Source organism: Rhincodon typus, chromosome 15 (assembly GCF_021869965.1).
Source record: "Rhincodon typus isolate 14 chromosome 15, sRhiTyp1.1, whole genome shotgun sequence".
NCBI lineage: Eukaryota > Metazoa > Chordata > Chondrichthyes > Orectolobiformes > Rhincodontidae > Rhincodon > Rhincodon typus.
The window spans coordinates 14,537,263-14,551,536 of record NC_063346.1 but is presented as its reverse complement, the minus strand read 5'-3'; the positions used below and the strand labels follow the sequence as shown (position 1 = coordinate 14,551,536).

Below are 14,274 nucleotides of genomic sequence, written 5' to 3'. Positions count from 1 at the left end.
TATCTGCCATTTTTATCTGCCATATTGTCTGCATGAATATCAAAGGGTAAACTGAATCCTTCATGAAGTGCGAACTGCTTAGTTCTTTCGAGAAATGAATATCTGCTTTGTCTCATCTAACACGGCTATACGTACAGGGTAAAAAAAAAAGCCTTACAGCTTAGCCAGAAGATAAAAGGGAGTTGTGTAACAGGGTTGTCCACATGTAGGTAATTAATGAGGCCCAGTATCAAACACATCTCAATTCACCTCTGTTCTGTGTCTACCTTGAAATGGATGGAGTTCCCTTGGGATATAAAGCTTTTAAAAACATTATGTGTGAAAGGATAGATCCTGCAAATCCATTGCTGGGGAGCACTCAAGAAAGGCTAAAATGAGAAAAAAATCAAAACATTAAAAGGAACTAGTTGATATCAGTTCAGAAGCCTGGAAATTTATCTTGTCAGTCCAAGGTCAGCAACAATTAGCAGACTAATCCCTTTGGGTTTAAAAAAAGGCATTATTTGAGTCTGTGATAGCTTAACAATCAATACCATTAAAATGGGAGCAGAATTTAAATGATTCAAAAGGTCTTAGTTTATAAGTTTAATTCTCAGTGCGTGCTTCTGGAAAGGACATGAATTGCTTAATTAACCTCCTTCTTACGGAAATAAGGCAGTTAATTGAACAAATTTAGATTAAAAGTGACAGATGCAGAGGCGCAACCAGCAGCTTTGGTGTTCATCCTGCACACTGCACACTACCAAATATGTTCGATTAGCAGGCTCAGAGAGACAAAAACACTTCATCAACCAATGACTTAATTCAGTTATATAGCATCCAGACAAGCTGTTTGGGGCTTTTGTGGGGCAGTGACAGTGTCCCTGCCTGTGAATTAGGAGACCCGATTCAAGCGCCACCTCCTCCAGATGTGCCTCATACCACATCTGACCAGGGTTACTGAAAATTTCTCCAAAATAAATGGATTATTGGGTGATGTTCAGTCCCACATATGTTGATCCTGTCTTATACAATAGCCAATATGCTTAGTCAGACCTCCTGACTATTTAATCAAGGCATATTCCAAGATTTAGGGTTTCTTATCAATTTCTGTACATCACAGATTTTTATCCTGCATGTTTCATATTCTGAAATTTGGAGTCAGTTCGCTCAGTTGATTTGTGACGCAAAGTGGTTCCAACAGTGTGGGTTCAACTCCTTTACTGGCTGAGGTTACCATAAAGGAAAGTTGGAAATGGGGATGATACATTTGTAAGGATGCAGAATTTGACGGCATTTTGTTTTAAGGCGAGAGGGTGATGTTAGCAGATTTGAAGGCGAAAGAGAGCAATAGAAACAACAGTAGAGGACACGGAGTCATTAACAACATTAACCGAGATGGAAGCCAAGCGAGGACGAGAAGGTGGAGGTTTCTGGGAGTCAGGTCGAGAAAGCAGGGGGTGGGCTTCATGAATGAAATGAGGTTGGAGAGAACTTCGGGGAGACAGATAGGAAAACCATGTAAAGATGCAAATCCTGCACTTAGGACAGAGAGGAGCCTTACAAGAAGTTTGATCTGGTTAGGTAATAAAAGAGGAAATGACAGAGAGAGCTGATCAGATTGCTTGAACCTCAAAGACGAGGAAGTCTGAAAGTCTGGGAGGGAGGGTACAGGAGACAGGGAAAGGGGAGTTTAAGGAGATGGTTGGCAGTAGACAAATAAAGCTAGGGTCTCCATTTCCAGATGTCCAGTATTTACCACTTGAGAAGCACTGAAGTTGATATGAAAGCCCCATGCTTTACAATTATCACAGTCTCTGGAACAAGGTAAATTGAAGCTCTTTATTATAAAACAATGCCATAATTAAATTCTTTTCACCAGAGGTTGGGGAGGAACCACAGTTTGCTTCTTATAAAAATCCACTTATGTGGAGGATTTAGGCTAAATTCAGATGATCTCACAGAAATGTTTGTGACATCCACAAGGATCTGGCCATGAAAGTTAAACCTTCAAATCATTCTTGTCTTTTTGGGGAGGCTGAGGGTAGAATGCGAAAATCTGTCTTTCAACATCATGGGTTTTTTGAACGAGTAATGTCCCTCCAGTTGTAGTTCAGTGTTCCAACAATATTTAAAATGATTTAAAGCTACATACAGACATGGGGACAAGTTTAACCTAACCTGTCCATTGGGAAACTGACAGGGTTTCACACCATATCTCTGCAAGACCATATTACCTTCAAGGAAGTGCATTATAGATTTACCAGAATAATATCTGGACTGCAAAGGTTAAATTATGGAGGAGAGATTAAACAAGCTAGGGTTGCATCTCCAAAATTCATAAGGTTGCAATTGACTTATTTGAAGTTTGCAAGATAGAAAAAAAAGAGAAAGTATTTCTGTTGCTTGATGGGTCTACAACCAGGGACACAAATGGAAATTTAGAGCTAGGAACAAAATTTGGAAATACTTAGTCACGCAAATGGTGATATGAGTTTGTACCTCTCTTTCTAACATAAATTGCCATTTGTGGATGTTCATTTTAAGTCTGAGACTGGTGGATTTTTATTTTCTAAAGGTACTAAGGGAAAGGGGGCAAAGATGTGGTATATGAAGTGAGGTCAACTATGATTCCAGTGAATGGTGGAACAGGTTCCAAAGGCTGAATGTTCTCCACCCTGCCCAAAATTACCATGAGAGTCACGAGATGTAATATTGGATGAGATGTAAATCAGACGTCTGCCTGATCTCATGGGTTTCCAGCCTGGACAGTTCCATTCAAATGGATGTAACTCATTTTAAAAAAAAATCATTAATTGTTTGCTCTGGACTTAGGAACATAAAATCCTGTATATCTGAAAAATATAAACTGTTGTTGCAATGATGTTTGACACCTTTACAGGGGTTCATCAGTGGCCTATCATGTGTCTTGATCAACTACTGCAAGATTGCAGAAATCTTCACCTTCAGTATTCACATGATCTTTTTCACTATATTTTTTTAAACTGTAGAAGAGTTACTTCTCTTTAAAGATCACTGAGCCTGCCTCATGGTCCCTAAACATGCAGGGAATAGGCTCTCACACACAGTGCGCAGAAAATCATCGAGAGCAGAACAGGTTCATTGCTCATTCGCTCTGGGCGACCACGTTCTGAAACTGACTTGCACGCTTTGTCAGAGCCCTGAACGTTGGCGACTGTTACTACACACCTTCTCAACATATGGGTCCTGAAAATATGAAAAATACATGCAACAGCTACCTGATGTCTTTGTGCAATTCAGAGGCACGTAGCAGCACAATCTGCAAGTCAAATGAACTGAGGAGCAACTACACAGCTTTAGCAGAGCTTAAATATTTAGTGCCATATGGAGATTTTAAAAAATGGACTACATTTGCATAACTCTTCAGCTTGTCATAATACATGGATACAGATCTGCTAAATATACTGTCCAGTGTAGGACTGCTTAAACACAGACTGGGCTCAATCCTGCACTCAGTGCCTGTCTACACTGGGTTTGCTCATCTCAGGCTAAGAGCAGAGGTGCTAGCAATGCACACCAGGGAAGGCATAAGAAAAATCAGCTTCCATCAATCACTGGCTCCTTGCTGGAAAATACATGGATGTGGATCAACTCAAGGGTGCTGCCTTTCAGAGAGTGAGGGAGAAAGAGAGGGGGAGAAATAGAGGGGGAAAAAGAGAGGAAGAAAGAGGGGGTGGGTGAGAGTGAGACAGAGATGTGAACAAGAGAGAGGAGCAGAGAAAAGGAGTGGGCAGAGGGGCACAGGGAGGGGAAAGGTTGGGGGAGAAGGAGGGAAGGAGTGGGGAGAGGGGCAGAGGGAGGGGGTACAGACAGAGATAGGAGGAGGAGAGGAATGTGGGGAGAGCGCGGGGAGAGAACAAGATGAGGAAAGGGTACAGGAATGGGGTGGTGGAGGGAGAAAGAAAGATATAGAAGATGAAGAGGCAGAGGGGGGAAGAGAGAAAAAAAGAGAAAGAAAAAATAAAACGAGAGCAGACAGGAGCAGTCTAGGTTTGGGCTGACATGTGGCAAGTAACATTAGTACCACACGAATGCCATCTCCAATATGAGACAATCTAATCATCACCTTTAACATTCAATGGCATCAATCTCTCACTATTAACAGTCAATACAGTGTGGAGCTGGAGGAACACAGCAGGTCAGGAAGCATCAGAGGAACAGGAAACTCCCCACCAACCCCACCACACCCAGCACCTTTCCCTGCAACTGTAGGAGTTGCTATACCTGCCGTCCAAGGCCCCTAACCATCTTTCCATATCCGAGAGGAATTCACCTTTACATCCTCCAACCTGATCTACTGTATCCGTTGCTCCCATTGTGGTCTCCTCTACATTGGTGAGACCAAAAAGAAGGAGCAAAACCTCATATTCTGCCTCGGGACCATATAGCCCAATGGCCTGGACTAGAATTCACCAGTTTCAAAATCTCCCCAACCCCAGCCTCATCCCATGTCCAACCGTCCCTCTCATCCTTGCTTCCTTGACCTGACACAACCTGTCCATCTTCTTTCTCACCTATCTGCCCCACCCTTCCCACTGACCAATCTCCACTACCCCGCTACCTGCATCCACCTATCACCTTCCCACCTACTTTCCCCCAGACCCACTCCCCTATTTATTTTCAAGCTCCCTTCCCCAGTCCTGATGAAGGGTGTAAACCCGAAACGTTGAGTTTCCTGCTCCTCTGATGCTGCCTGACCTGCTGTGTTCCTCCAGCTCCATACTGTGTAGACATCAGCTCTTGTGTTTGGCCAGGTAGGTCTTTTGGCGCTTGCCAAAGGGGAAAATAAGACTTGTGGAAGCAGACTTTCCTCCTTCTTTCAAAAGGATTTCGACACCTTGTGGTAAGAGGAAGGTGAACGTTACAACGAATGGGTTTACAAATCTCAACCGACACCTAATGTGAGCCACACTGCTCCCTGGTCAAGAAGGTGGCAAAGTCTAGCAAAGGCCCTTAATGACCATCATCATATCTTGCTGTCAAAGGGGTGAAAGCAAGAAAGGGCTCCATTCTATTGGGATGGCCTGCCAACTGCAACAACCTCTCAGCAATTACTGATGCGACTTAAGGTCAAACGAGAGGTCCTTAGCTGAGGTGGAATTAGAATTAGGTTTATTGTCATGTGTACCAAGTACAGGAGCACAGTGAAAGGTTTGCAATGTCGCCTCTTAGGGCGCCATCTTACGTACAAAGTACAAATCTTAGATACAAGGGGCACTCAGTGAGTGACCACTGTACTGCTCCCGAAGAGGGTGGGGAAGCAGAGTGGAAAGTGGAAGGAGGGAGGACAACCTGCGAGTGAAAAGAAATTTAAAGGAAAAAGAAATGAATCTCATAGATCTCAGGCAGCCATACCGTGTCCTGCTTCAAATTTAGACTGCTGAACGGTTCAGTTAAAACATGCACAAGCAACTGACAGAGATTAAATATTAAGTAGTGCCGCCCTTGTGCTAGAACAACACATTACAAAGCTCAGGGACAGAAGAAATATCAACGGAGCACATCAGAATGTAAACTATATTGAAAGGGGCAGGTTCTTAGGATACGACAAATGATGTGGCATTTGGATTACTTAGGATGAATTGAATTTCAAACTGTGCCCTGAAGATAGATGTGCTTTGGAAGATGTTTCGGTAACAGAATTTACATATGTCTGTTGCAAATGAAGCGAACTCATAGCCACAAGCGCCAAGCAGCAGAGGCTTTCCCATTAGCTCCATGCCCGTAGAAACAAAGTACTTGGCATATGATGTATTCCAAACAGAAAGGATATTATACACTGATGTAGAGTCACTACTCTGGATGCCTCCTGGGTCTCAAGGTCCAGGTGTCCAAGGCAAGGGTTTAAAAGATACCGCCTGTTCCTCTTTCCCCAATTACTGAATAACATAGTCCAGTCAAGTCTATACAACGGCTTTGAAAACAAATGGAGGAGTAATTCTGCATCTACAAGGCAGCTGTCACAACCTCTGAACATCCCACAGAATATAAAGCTCCTCCAATTCTGGTTCCTTGAGCAGCTGTGATTTTAAGAGGTCATGCCTTCCACTGCCTGAACCTCAAGCGCGGTAACATGTTCTCTACACCCTTCCATTTCACTTTCTTTCTTTTAGGCCCTTATTGAAAATCTTCCTTTTAGACCACATTTTTGATCTTCAGGTCTAATATCTCCTAAAAACTCTCGGAAGTGCCTTCTAGTGGTTTACGATGTTTAAAAAAGTGCTATACAAGTTGTCTATTATTGGACACAGCTATTTTTGTATTGCAAGGAAACAGCAATCAATTTGCAGACCACGTGACAAGGGTGAGATAATTTACTTTTCTAGAGCCACACTGGTTGAGGCATAAATGTTGGTCAGGATCTGGTAGATGCAGGGGTCTCATAAAAATATAAGAAATAGACCAGGAGCAGGCCCCTCAAGCCTGTCCTGCCACTCTAACGTATCATGGCTAATTTGCCCCAGGCATCAACTCTTTTTTCTGGCCACCTCCTTACTGCCCTCAACTCCCTGATATTTCAAAAATCTACCTACGTCCTTTTTAAATACTTTCATTGATCTCGCCTCCACAACTCCCTGGGGTTGAGAACTCCTGGTGTTCACTTCCCTCCAGGAGAAGAAATTCCTTTTCATCTCAGTTACAGAATAAGGGGCCATTTATTTAAAACTATGCACCGGTTCAAAGTTCCTTCAAGAGTGGAAACATCTCAACATCTATCTTGTGTAACCCCCTCCGAATCTTAGGTTTCAACAAGATCGCCTCCTTTGTTCTTCGAAACTCTCAATTAATGAAGGCCTAACCTGTTTGGCTGTTCTTGATGCATCAACCCTAAGTAAGTCTCTTTCAAACTGCCTCTAATGCCAGTATATTCTTCCTTAAATACGGGGACTAAAACTGCACAGCATTCTCCAGTTGTTCTTTAATAGCCTGTGTAGTTGTAACAAAGCTTCCCTATTTTTAAGCTTAAACCCCCAGCAAAAACTGCCAAAATTCTATTTGTCATCTTAATCACTTGCTGCACCTACATTTTAACTTTTTGTGTTTAATGTGAAAAAACATCCAGATCCCTCTGTTGAGCCTCTCTTCATTTAAATGACAGTATGCCTTTTGATTCTTCCTTCTAAAGTGCATGACCTCACACTTTCCTGCATTAAACTCCATCTGCCAAGATTTTGCCCACTCGCTCAACCGATCCATAGCCCCTGGCAGATTCCTCCTGTTCTCATCACAACATGCCTTCTCGATTATACTTAAATCAAAAACAAATGTTGATGCATTGTACTCTGCCCCTCATTAATGTAGATGGTAAATAATTGAGGCACTAGGACTGATCCTTGGGTACTCCACTAGTTAGGTTTCTCCAACCTGAAAAAGGATAATTAATACTGACTCTCAGTCTTGTGCGTGTTAATCAATCCTCACTCCAATGGTAATCCATTGCTGTGAGCTCCTATCTGGTTTAACTACCTTTTATATGGTTGAATGTCTTAAAGAAATCCAAATATACTGCATCAACCAGTTCCCCTTTATCAACAAAGAACTCTAGCAATTTGCCAAACATGATTTCCCTTTCACAAAACCACGTTGACTCAGTTTGACTGCATTCAGCTTTTCGAATTGTCCTGTTATTTTTTCCTTAATGATGGACTTGAGCAGTTCCCCAATTAGATGTTAGGCTAATTGCTTACAGTTCCCTGCTTTCAGTCTCCCTCCCTCCTTTGGGCAGGGATGTCACATTAGCTGCTTTCCAATCTGCTGGAGCCCTCCTAGAGTCTTGAGTTTTGGAATATTTTAACCAATGCCTTCACTCTCTTTACAGCTCCCTCTTTTAAAACCCATGGATGAAATCCATCAGGTGCTGGTGACTTGATCACCTTTAGGTGCACTTGTTTATTGCTTGTGACAAAGACTGTCACAAGACCTTGGCAAGGTCAGATCTGAGAGATGACATTTCCAACAACGAAGTGAAAGTCGTCATGAATCCCAGAGGACCATAGGCTACTCTCTTGTGAGACAGAGCTGACTGTTTGAGCATTTAACTCAAGAGTCACTGCACTGTAGGTAAAGGGCGAGGTCAAGAAGGAAAAGCATTCAAGGGTGATCTGAATACGGGAATTGAACCCTCGCTATTGAGAGTCACAAACCAGCCATCCAACCTACTGAGCTAACGGAAACCTGACCTTTACTCAGCACTCCACTCGATGGCATGGGTAAGGCCCAACACACTGTCTCAGGCAGGACAAACCAGAGCATTTGCCAAGAGTGCAGAGTGTAAAAGGTAACATAAGCTTTGCAGCCTTTAAGGTAACATTGACATGCCTCTGTTTCTCTCTGTAGATTAATTATTAGCATCAATTCATTCTCACCCTTACTCTTGTGCACAAATCCTCCATTCCATAGCAACATTATTTGAGGCAGCAAGCAATTAGGCTGTTGGCTTAGGATACCCTACAATCAAATGCCTTAGGGGCTGGGAGTGAGTAGCCCTATTACTTTGTCAGAAACCATGTCAATCTTGCTCAGCTCACAGAGGATGTCCACAGAAAAGTTAAGTTCCAACACTCTGTTTATCTGTGATTTACAGTGTACCAAGCTTAATATTTACATAGGAACACAAGGTATAGGACAGAAAGGGAACATCACGATCCACCTGTCCACAAAACACTGTCTCTCCCTCTTAGATGTTTCAATCTCATGCTCTACTGGACACTCCAACAGTGCTGTTCTATTAAATAATCTCCTTGGTGGGACAGGCAACAGTTACAGCTTTTAACGGCTGAGAAAGTACATTCAGTTCTTCAAGCATTCGGGAAAGACAACCACATCTCTGCGCTGTCCTCTAAGTGAAAAGAATTCCCTGCGCTCTGGGACAGTCAACCGAATACTCAAGAGCAGAATTTCTTATTTGCTTGGTGCAGGAGGATCCCAAATCATTTCTGCGAACTCCTATTGCATTCGCCCTGTAGTGACCATTTTATTTTTGCTGGACATTAACGTCAATTCTGTTTTGCTCTTTTCCTAAATGGAGGACGCAATGTACCAGGTTACGGCCCAAATTAAATACAGATTCTCCAACCTATGCGGCACGTTGCAAGACTTCCCTAATCTCAACCATCTGCCGGGCTCCAGCCTGATAAGTGCAAAGCAGTGTGAAACAAAAGTACAGTCAAAAAAAGCTCAGCAGGTCACTATTTCCTGGCAAGGACCTGTGTAAGAACAAGAGGAGTTATTTCCTTCCCCTTACTGAATACCCCGAGTCTGTGCTGTGTGTTAGCTACACTCTCCTGAAAAGTCAGTCGGCTGGAGAAATACAGTGGCCTTAAGAGCTGTCTTCCAGCCTTTCCTCACTACCTTGGCCTACACCATTGTCCAACAGCAGACCACTGATCAATAGCAAGAGTGGGACCCTACTAACTTCTGCTGCCAATCCAGCATGGATCAGCCATTTAACCTGATTCTCCAGAACAGTATGACCCATCCCCAAACACAATTTTCCTGCTATGTTTTCTTTTGGCTATTTTGTCCAATTAGTGCAAGGATTTGTAGAATGGGAGACAATTCCTGAGAAGCTCAGAGTGAGCACAGAACAGGAGCTGTGCGTATAACACATAGCTGAGCATGATCACACCAGGCCATCTGTATCAGTGGGGAAATGGTGGTGATCGCTTGTGAGACCTTGCAGTCACACAGTCTGGTATGGTACGGAACAGTACGGTGACAAAGCATTTGGCTGTAATGTAGATCTGAATCAGCTGTCCGCTTTTATCCTCTCTCTCTTTCTCTCACACGCACACTCACTCACCTCTGGGCTCTTCGGCTTGTTTGGCGAGTTTGCGGAGTGCGGCTGCAAAGCTGGCAGAGTGTGCTGACGGTACCGACAAGGTGCTGTTAGCTGCCGGGCTGCCATTGGGCACTATGGAGCCATTGAGAGAGGATGGGTTGAGGGGGCTTACGGTGGCTGTTGTCCGAGTCGCGGTCGAGATCATTCCCAGTGAAGGTGACTTTGGCTCATGGCTCATGCCTAGAGGTTGGTGATGGTGAGGGATTGGAGGTGGGGTGGGGGGGGGGGGGGAAAGAAGGGGGGGGGGGAAAAAGAACAAAAAGGAGAGAACAAAGATTTAGATGGCGGGGGAAGAGCTGAAACCTTCCTTCTGCAATGCACGACTAGGTTAAGTGAAAGCAGGACAATATGCTTCATATGCAGTAAGGTGTTGTATTTATAGCATTGTACTGCTTGATGATTTTTAACCAAGACTCTAATTTGTGCATACCTTTGGAAGAGCTACATTAAGAGGTAATAAGCTAAGCTTTGAAATAGAAAGTGGTAATGCACACGTAAATATTGTGGTCACCCATGAAACAATACACACTGGCACACACAAAAAACCCACCACATTCATGTTCACATACTCAGATACATTATACATGCGTGCACAAACACGTATACACACACGCACACAAAGACCCATCTGGACTGCATTTAAGATAGATAACACTAGCATTTTGTCAAGCTGGAGCAGGCAGCCTATTGAGCAGGTTTACAAGCAAATCAATTTCGACATGTGACCCTCGGCGTCCTCTCACATCAAACACGATACTAATTACACTTTCTCATGAACCTGTGACAGGCAAGTGTTGGCACCAGTTTGAGAAATAGCTGTCTCTGGGAGTACAGGACCAAGGGATCATATGCCCTTCGTCCACCTTGTGGCCGATACATTACAGACAGTGACAGGCAAAAGCTGAAATGCAAGCATTGAAGGGAACTTAGGATTGCTTCAATCTGTTGGAGTGTCAATAGAATATTTCTGCATTTTCTTTCAAATCACATACAACTCAATGTCCTTAAGCCAAGAGGGCTTAGAGTCATAGAGTGGCACAGCATGGAAACAGACCCTTCGGTCCAACCAGTCCATGCCAACCATGTTCCCAAACTAAACTAGTCCCACCTGCCTGCATTTGGCCTATATCCCTCCAAACCTTTCATATCTAAAAGACATTTTGATAAGTACATGCATGTTGTAACTGTACCCATATCCACCACTTCCTCTGGCAGTTCATTCCATGTACATATAAAATACAAAATTAGCTAGCTTTTGCATGAGACCAATCAGCAGGAAAGATCTGGCGTAGCAGGAGATGGTAAGGGTGTGATCAAGAGAGCACAAGTAAGGGTTGACATACGGCTGGAAGATGATGGAGCATGATACTTCTCCTAGTCCCACAAAAGTCTTAACATCTAAGGAAACATCAACTTTTTTCTGAGCAGCTCCTGATACAATTCCCTCAGCCAGTTGCTTGTTTTCAGGCCAAGAAAGTTAGAAGCATCAACCACGCTTGCGTAGTTCTAGGCTTCATGGGTTTTCTTTTTTAACAGTTTAATTTTTGTGGCAGCTCAACATAAAGCACAACAAAAAAATGATCATATTCCAAATGGGTTGGAATGTTAACCCTGGACTGTGACATTATGCTGCTAGGGTACATCACTCAGAGCAGTCTTTACTTTGGTTCACACTACCAGAAAGCAATGGAAGTGAGTGAGGTCGAGTTATAAACAGGCCAATCAAACTCATTTCACACAAAAATTATACAAAATGCCCAAGTTATCACAGAACACCAGACTAAAACATGGATAGGTTCCTCAAATACCTGTCCAACTAACTATCCGAATTTATGGAATCAGCTTCCACATCGCATGTAAACAAAATGAGGGAAAATTTTCCCTGCATCTCTCAGGGATCATTTGACAGCAATTTTAATCCTATGACTAGTTTTATGATTACTGCTATAAGATGGCTATATTTCAAACTGTCTCCTATAGTATAGGGTATAAGAGAATTTGAATTGGAGAATGGTGTGAATGTGTGTTAAACTCTGCCCGGTGACAACCCCATGTGACCTGATTGCTATAGAGATGGCGGCCCAATACAAGATCTATTGGAAGTCTAGTGCGAGCTTTAACACCTGGAGACAAAGGAGAAAATGGCTATTCCTGCTGCTTGCAGACTCTCAAAGGCAGACTAAGAGTTAGGGGAAAACATCTATGGTAGATACTGCTGTGGCAGGCAGAAGAAAAGTTTCTAAGTTAAGCTCCAAGCAGAATGCAGGTAAGGATGGAATACCAGTCTGAGGAAAAGACGCTGATGGACAATGGAAAACCATGGAATCATCAGAGTATACTTTGCGATGGGCAGTGCATTTGATTTACACAAAGGGTTGAGTGAAGGAAACTTTGTATTTGAAAGGACAGTAGAATATCTGCTTTCATGAAGCAAGGAGAAAGGATCCTACTAGTGCTGGCCAGAGGATTTGGATTTAATACCCAAGACTGTCTGTTTACACAGTGTGCCATATGTAAATATGGTGTGGGATTTTTGGTTGCAACTTAAGGAAGGATGCCTTTTCTCTACTTAAGTGTTTTGGGTGCCTACTAAGTAATATTCATTGATGCTCATCTTAGCTGATTGGTTTCGGTTCAAATAGGAAATTGTGAAATTCTGTCATGGTAATTTTTTTTACACGGTCACTGGAAATGTCATACCTCTTTTTACAAGTTATCAGTCTCTACGGGGGTTGTAGCACTCATCTGGCTATTGACTCATTCACCACAAAAATTATCTTTTATTCAGCCTACTCTTTTGAAAACTCTCATCAACTCAAAACCTTCTGTTAGGTCACCTCTTACCCCTTGACCAGCCTGGAAAACAAGACAGTGGGAAGTGAAGAACGAGCTGTGCATGAAGCAGCAGTACAGTTGGTAAGAAGGGAAAGTCAAAAAGTTCAAGGATCAAGGATCAAGGATCAAAGGAATGGTGGAAAGTTAGGCAGCGGGAGGGGAGGGGAGGGGAAAGCTGTGTGTGCGAAAGAGACCAAGGCAGCAATCCTCAAAACAGAAACTGAAATTCGCTGGAAAAGCTCAGCAGGACTGGCAGCATCTGGGGAGAGAAGTTAGAGTTGACTTTTCAGGTCCAGTGATCCTTTCTCAGAACTATCGAGCAATCCTCAATTATGGAAGGGGAGACATACAAAAAGAGAATGGCGCCCACAGAGGAAAAATTGAGAGAATGCAACATTCAAAATGCTAGCGGGGACATCTGAATGCATGGAATTGTAGAATTCCTACATTGTGGAAGCAGGCCATTCAGCCCATTGATCCACACCGACCCTCTGAAGAGCATCCCACTAAGACCCACAATCCTACCCTGTCCCTGTAACACTGCACATCCTAAAGTTAACCCACCTCGCCTGCACATCCCTGGGCACTATGAGGCAATTTCCCGTGGCCAAATCCACCTAGCCTGCACACCTTTGGACTGTGGGAGGAAACCGGAGCACCCGGAGGAAACCCACGGAGACATGGGGAGAATGTGCAAACTCCACATGGACAGTCACCGAGGCTGGATTCAAACCCGGCTCCCTGGTGCTGTGAGGCAGAAGTGCCAATCACTGTGCCACCGTACTGCCCCAAGGTGGGGGGTGGAGTGGGCAGGCAGAATGGCAACGTTTAGAGAGGAGGAGTGGAGAAGGGAACAGCAAGTACTGTGGGGATGGTGGGGAGCTTAGACAAACAGAATCCAGAAATTCAAAGCCAAATGACATCCCATTTCAGGACTTTGTTGCAATGGCATTGGATATATATATATGTAGGCATTCCAACAAATAATTCATGGTAGTTTTGATGTGGTGCACCAGTAGTTGGCAGAAATGGATATCCCTTCAGTGACAGCTCAAAGAGGTAGCAAAAGAACTCCACAGGAAAACCCTATGATTCCCTCAGTACATGTGGTGATATTGAGCCACATAGGCTGGCAACCAGCAGGGCTGAGGCCTGGTCAGTCATGGGATGGGGTTGGCATTGAAGAGGGAAGACAAGGAGAGGGCAAAAAAACTCAACTCTTCCTCACCAGCTTTGCGAGATGAAGAAAGAATATTGCAACAGTTGAGGAGAGCCCACCTCCCTGCTCCTCACTCCTGGGTCCCTGACCAGAGTGCACGAGTAGACACCGGATATCAGTGAGGCGCTGGATTAATTTTTACATATGAGAAATAATTGCCAGAAAGAGTTCACAGAAAACCACCATCACTTTAAACCGTAGCTCAGGATGAATCATTAATGAAAAGGACAACAGGGTGAAAACACTGGGAGGGAGAATTAACAGAAAGCTGATTTCCTCTGACAGCTTATTTAGAGATTCATTAACGAACAAAACAAAAATACATTGCAGATAACAAGGTGTAGAGCTGGATGAACAC

At 43.5% G+C, this 14,274-nt stretch overlaps 1 protein-coding gene across 1 annotated transcript in view; it reads right to left on the bottom strand.

Moving 5' to 3' along the window:
* The window catches only part of gse1b (Gse1 coiled-coil protein b), a 603,644-nt gene that overhangs the window by 31,528 nt on the left and 557,842 nt on the right, over positions 1-14,274 (bottom strand). The window contains exon 3 of the mRNA XM_048605591.1: positions 9,824-10,042. Coding sequence (XP_048461548.1) covers positions 9,824-10,042 — 219 coding nt within the window. The remainder of the gene's footprint in view (positions 1-9,823; positions 10,043-14,274) is intronic.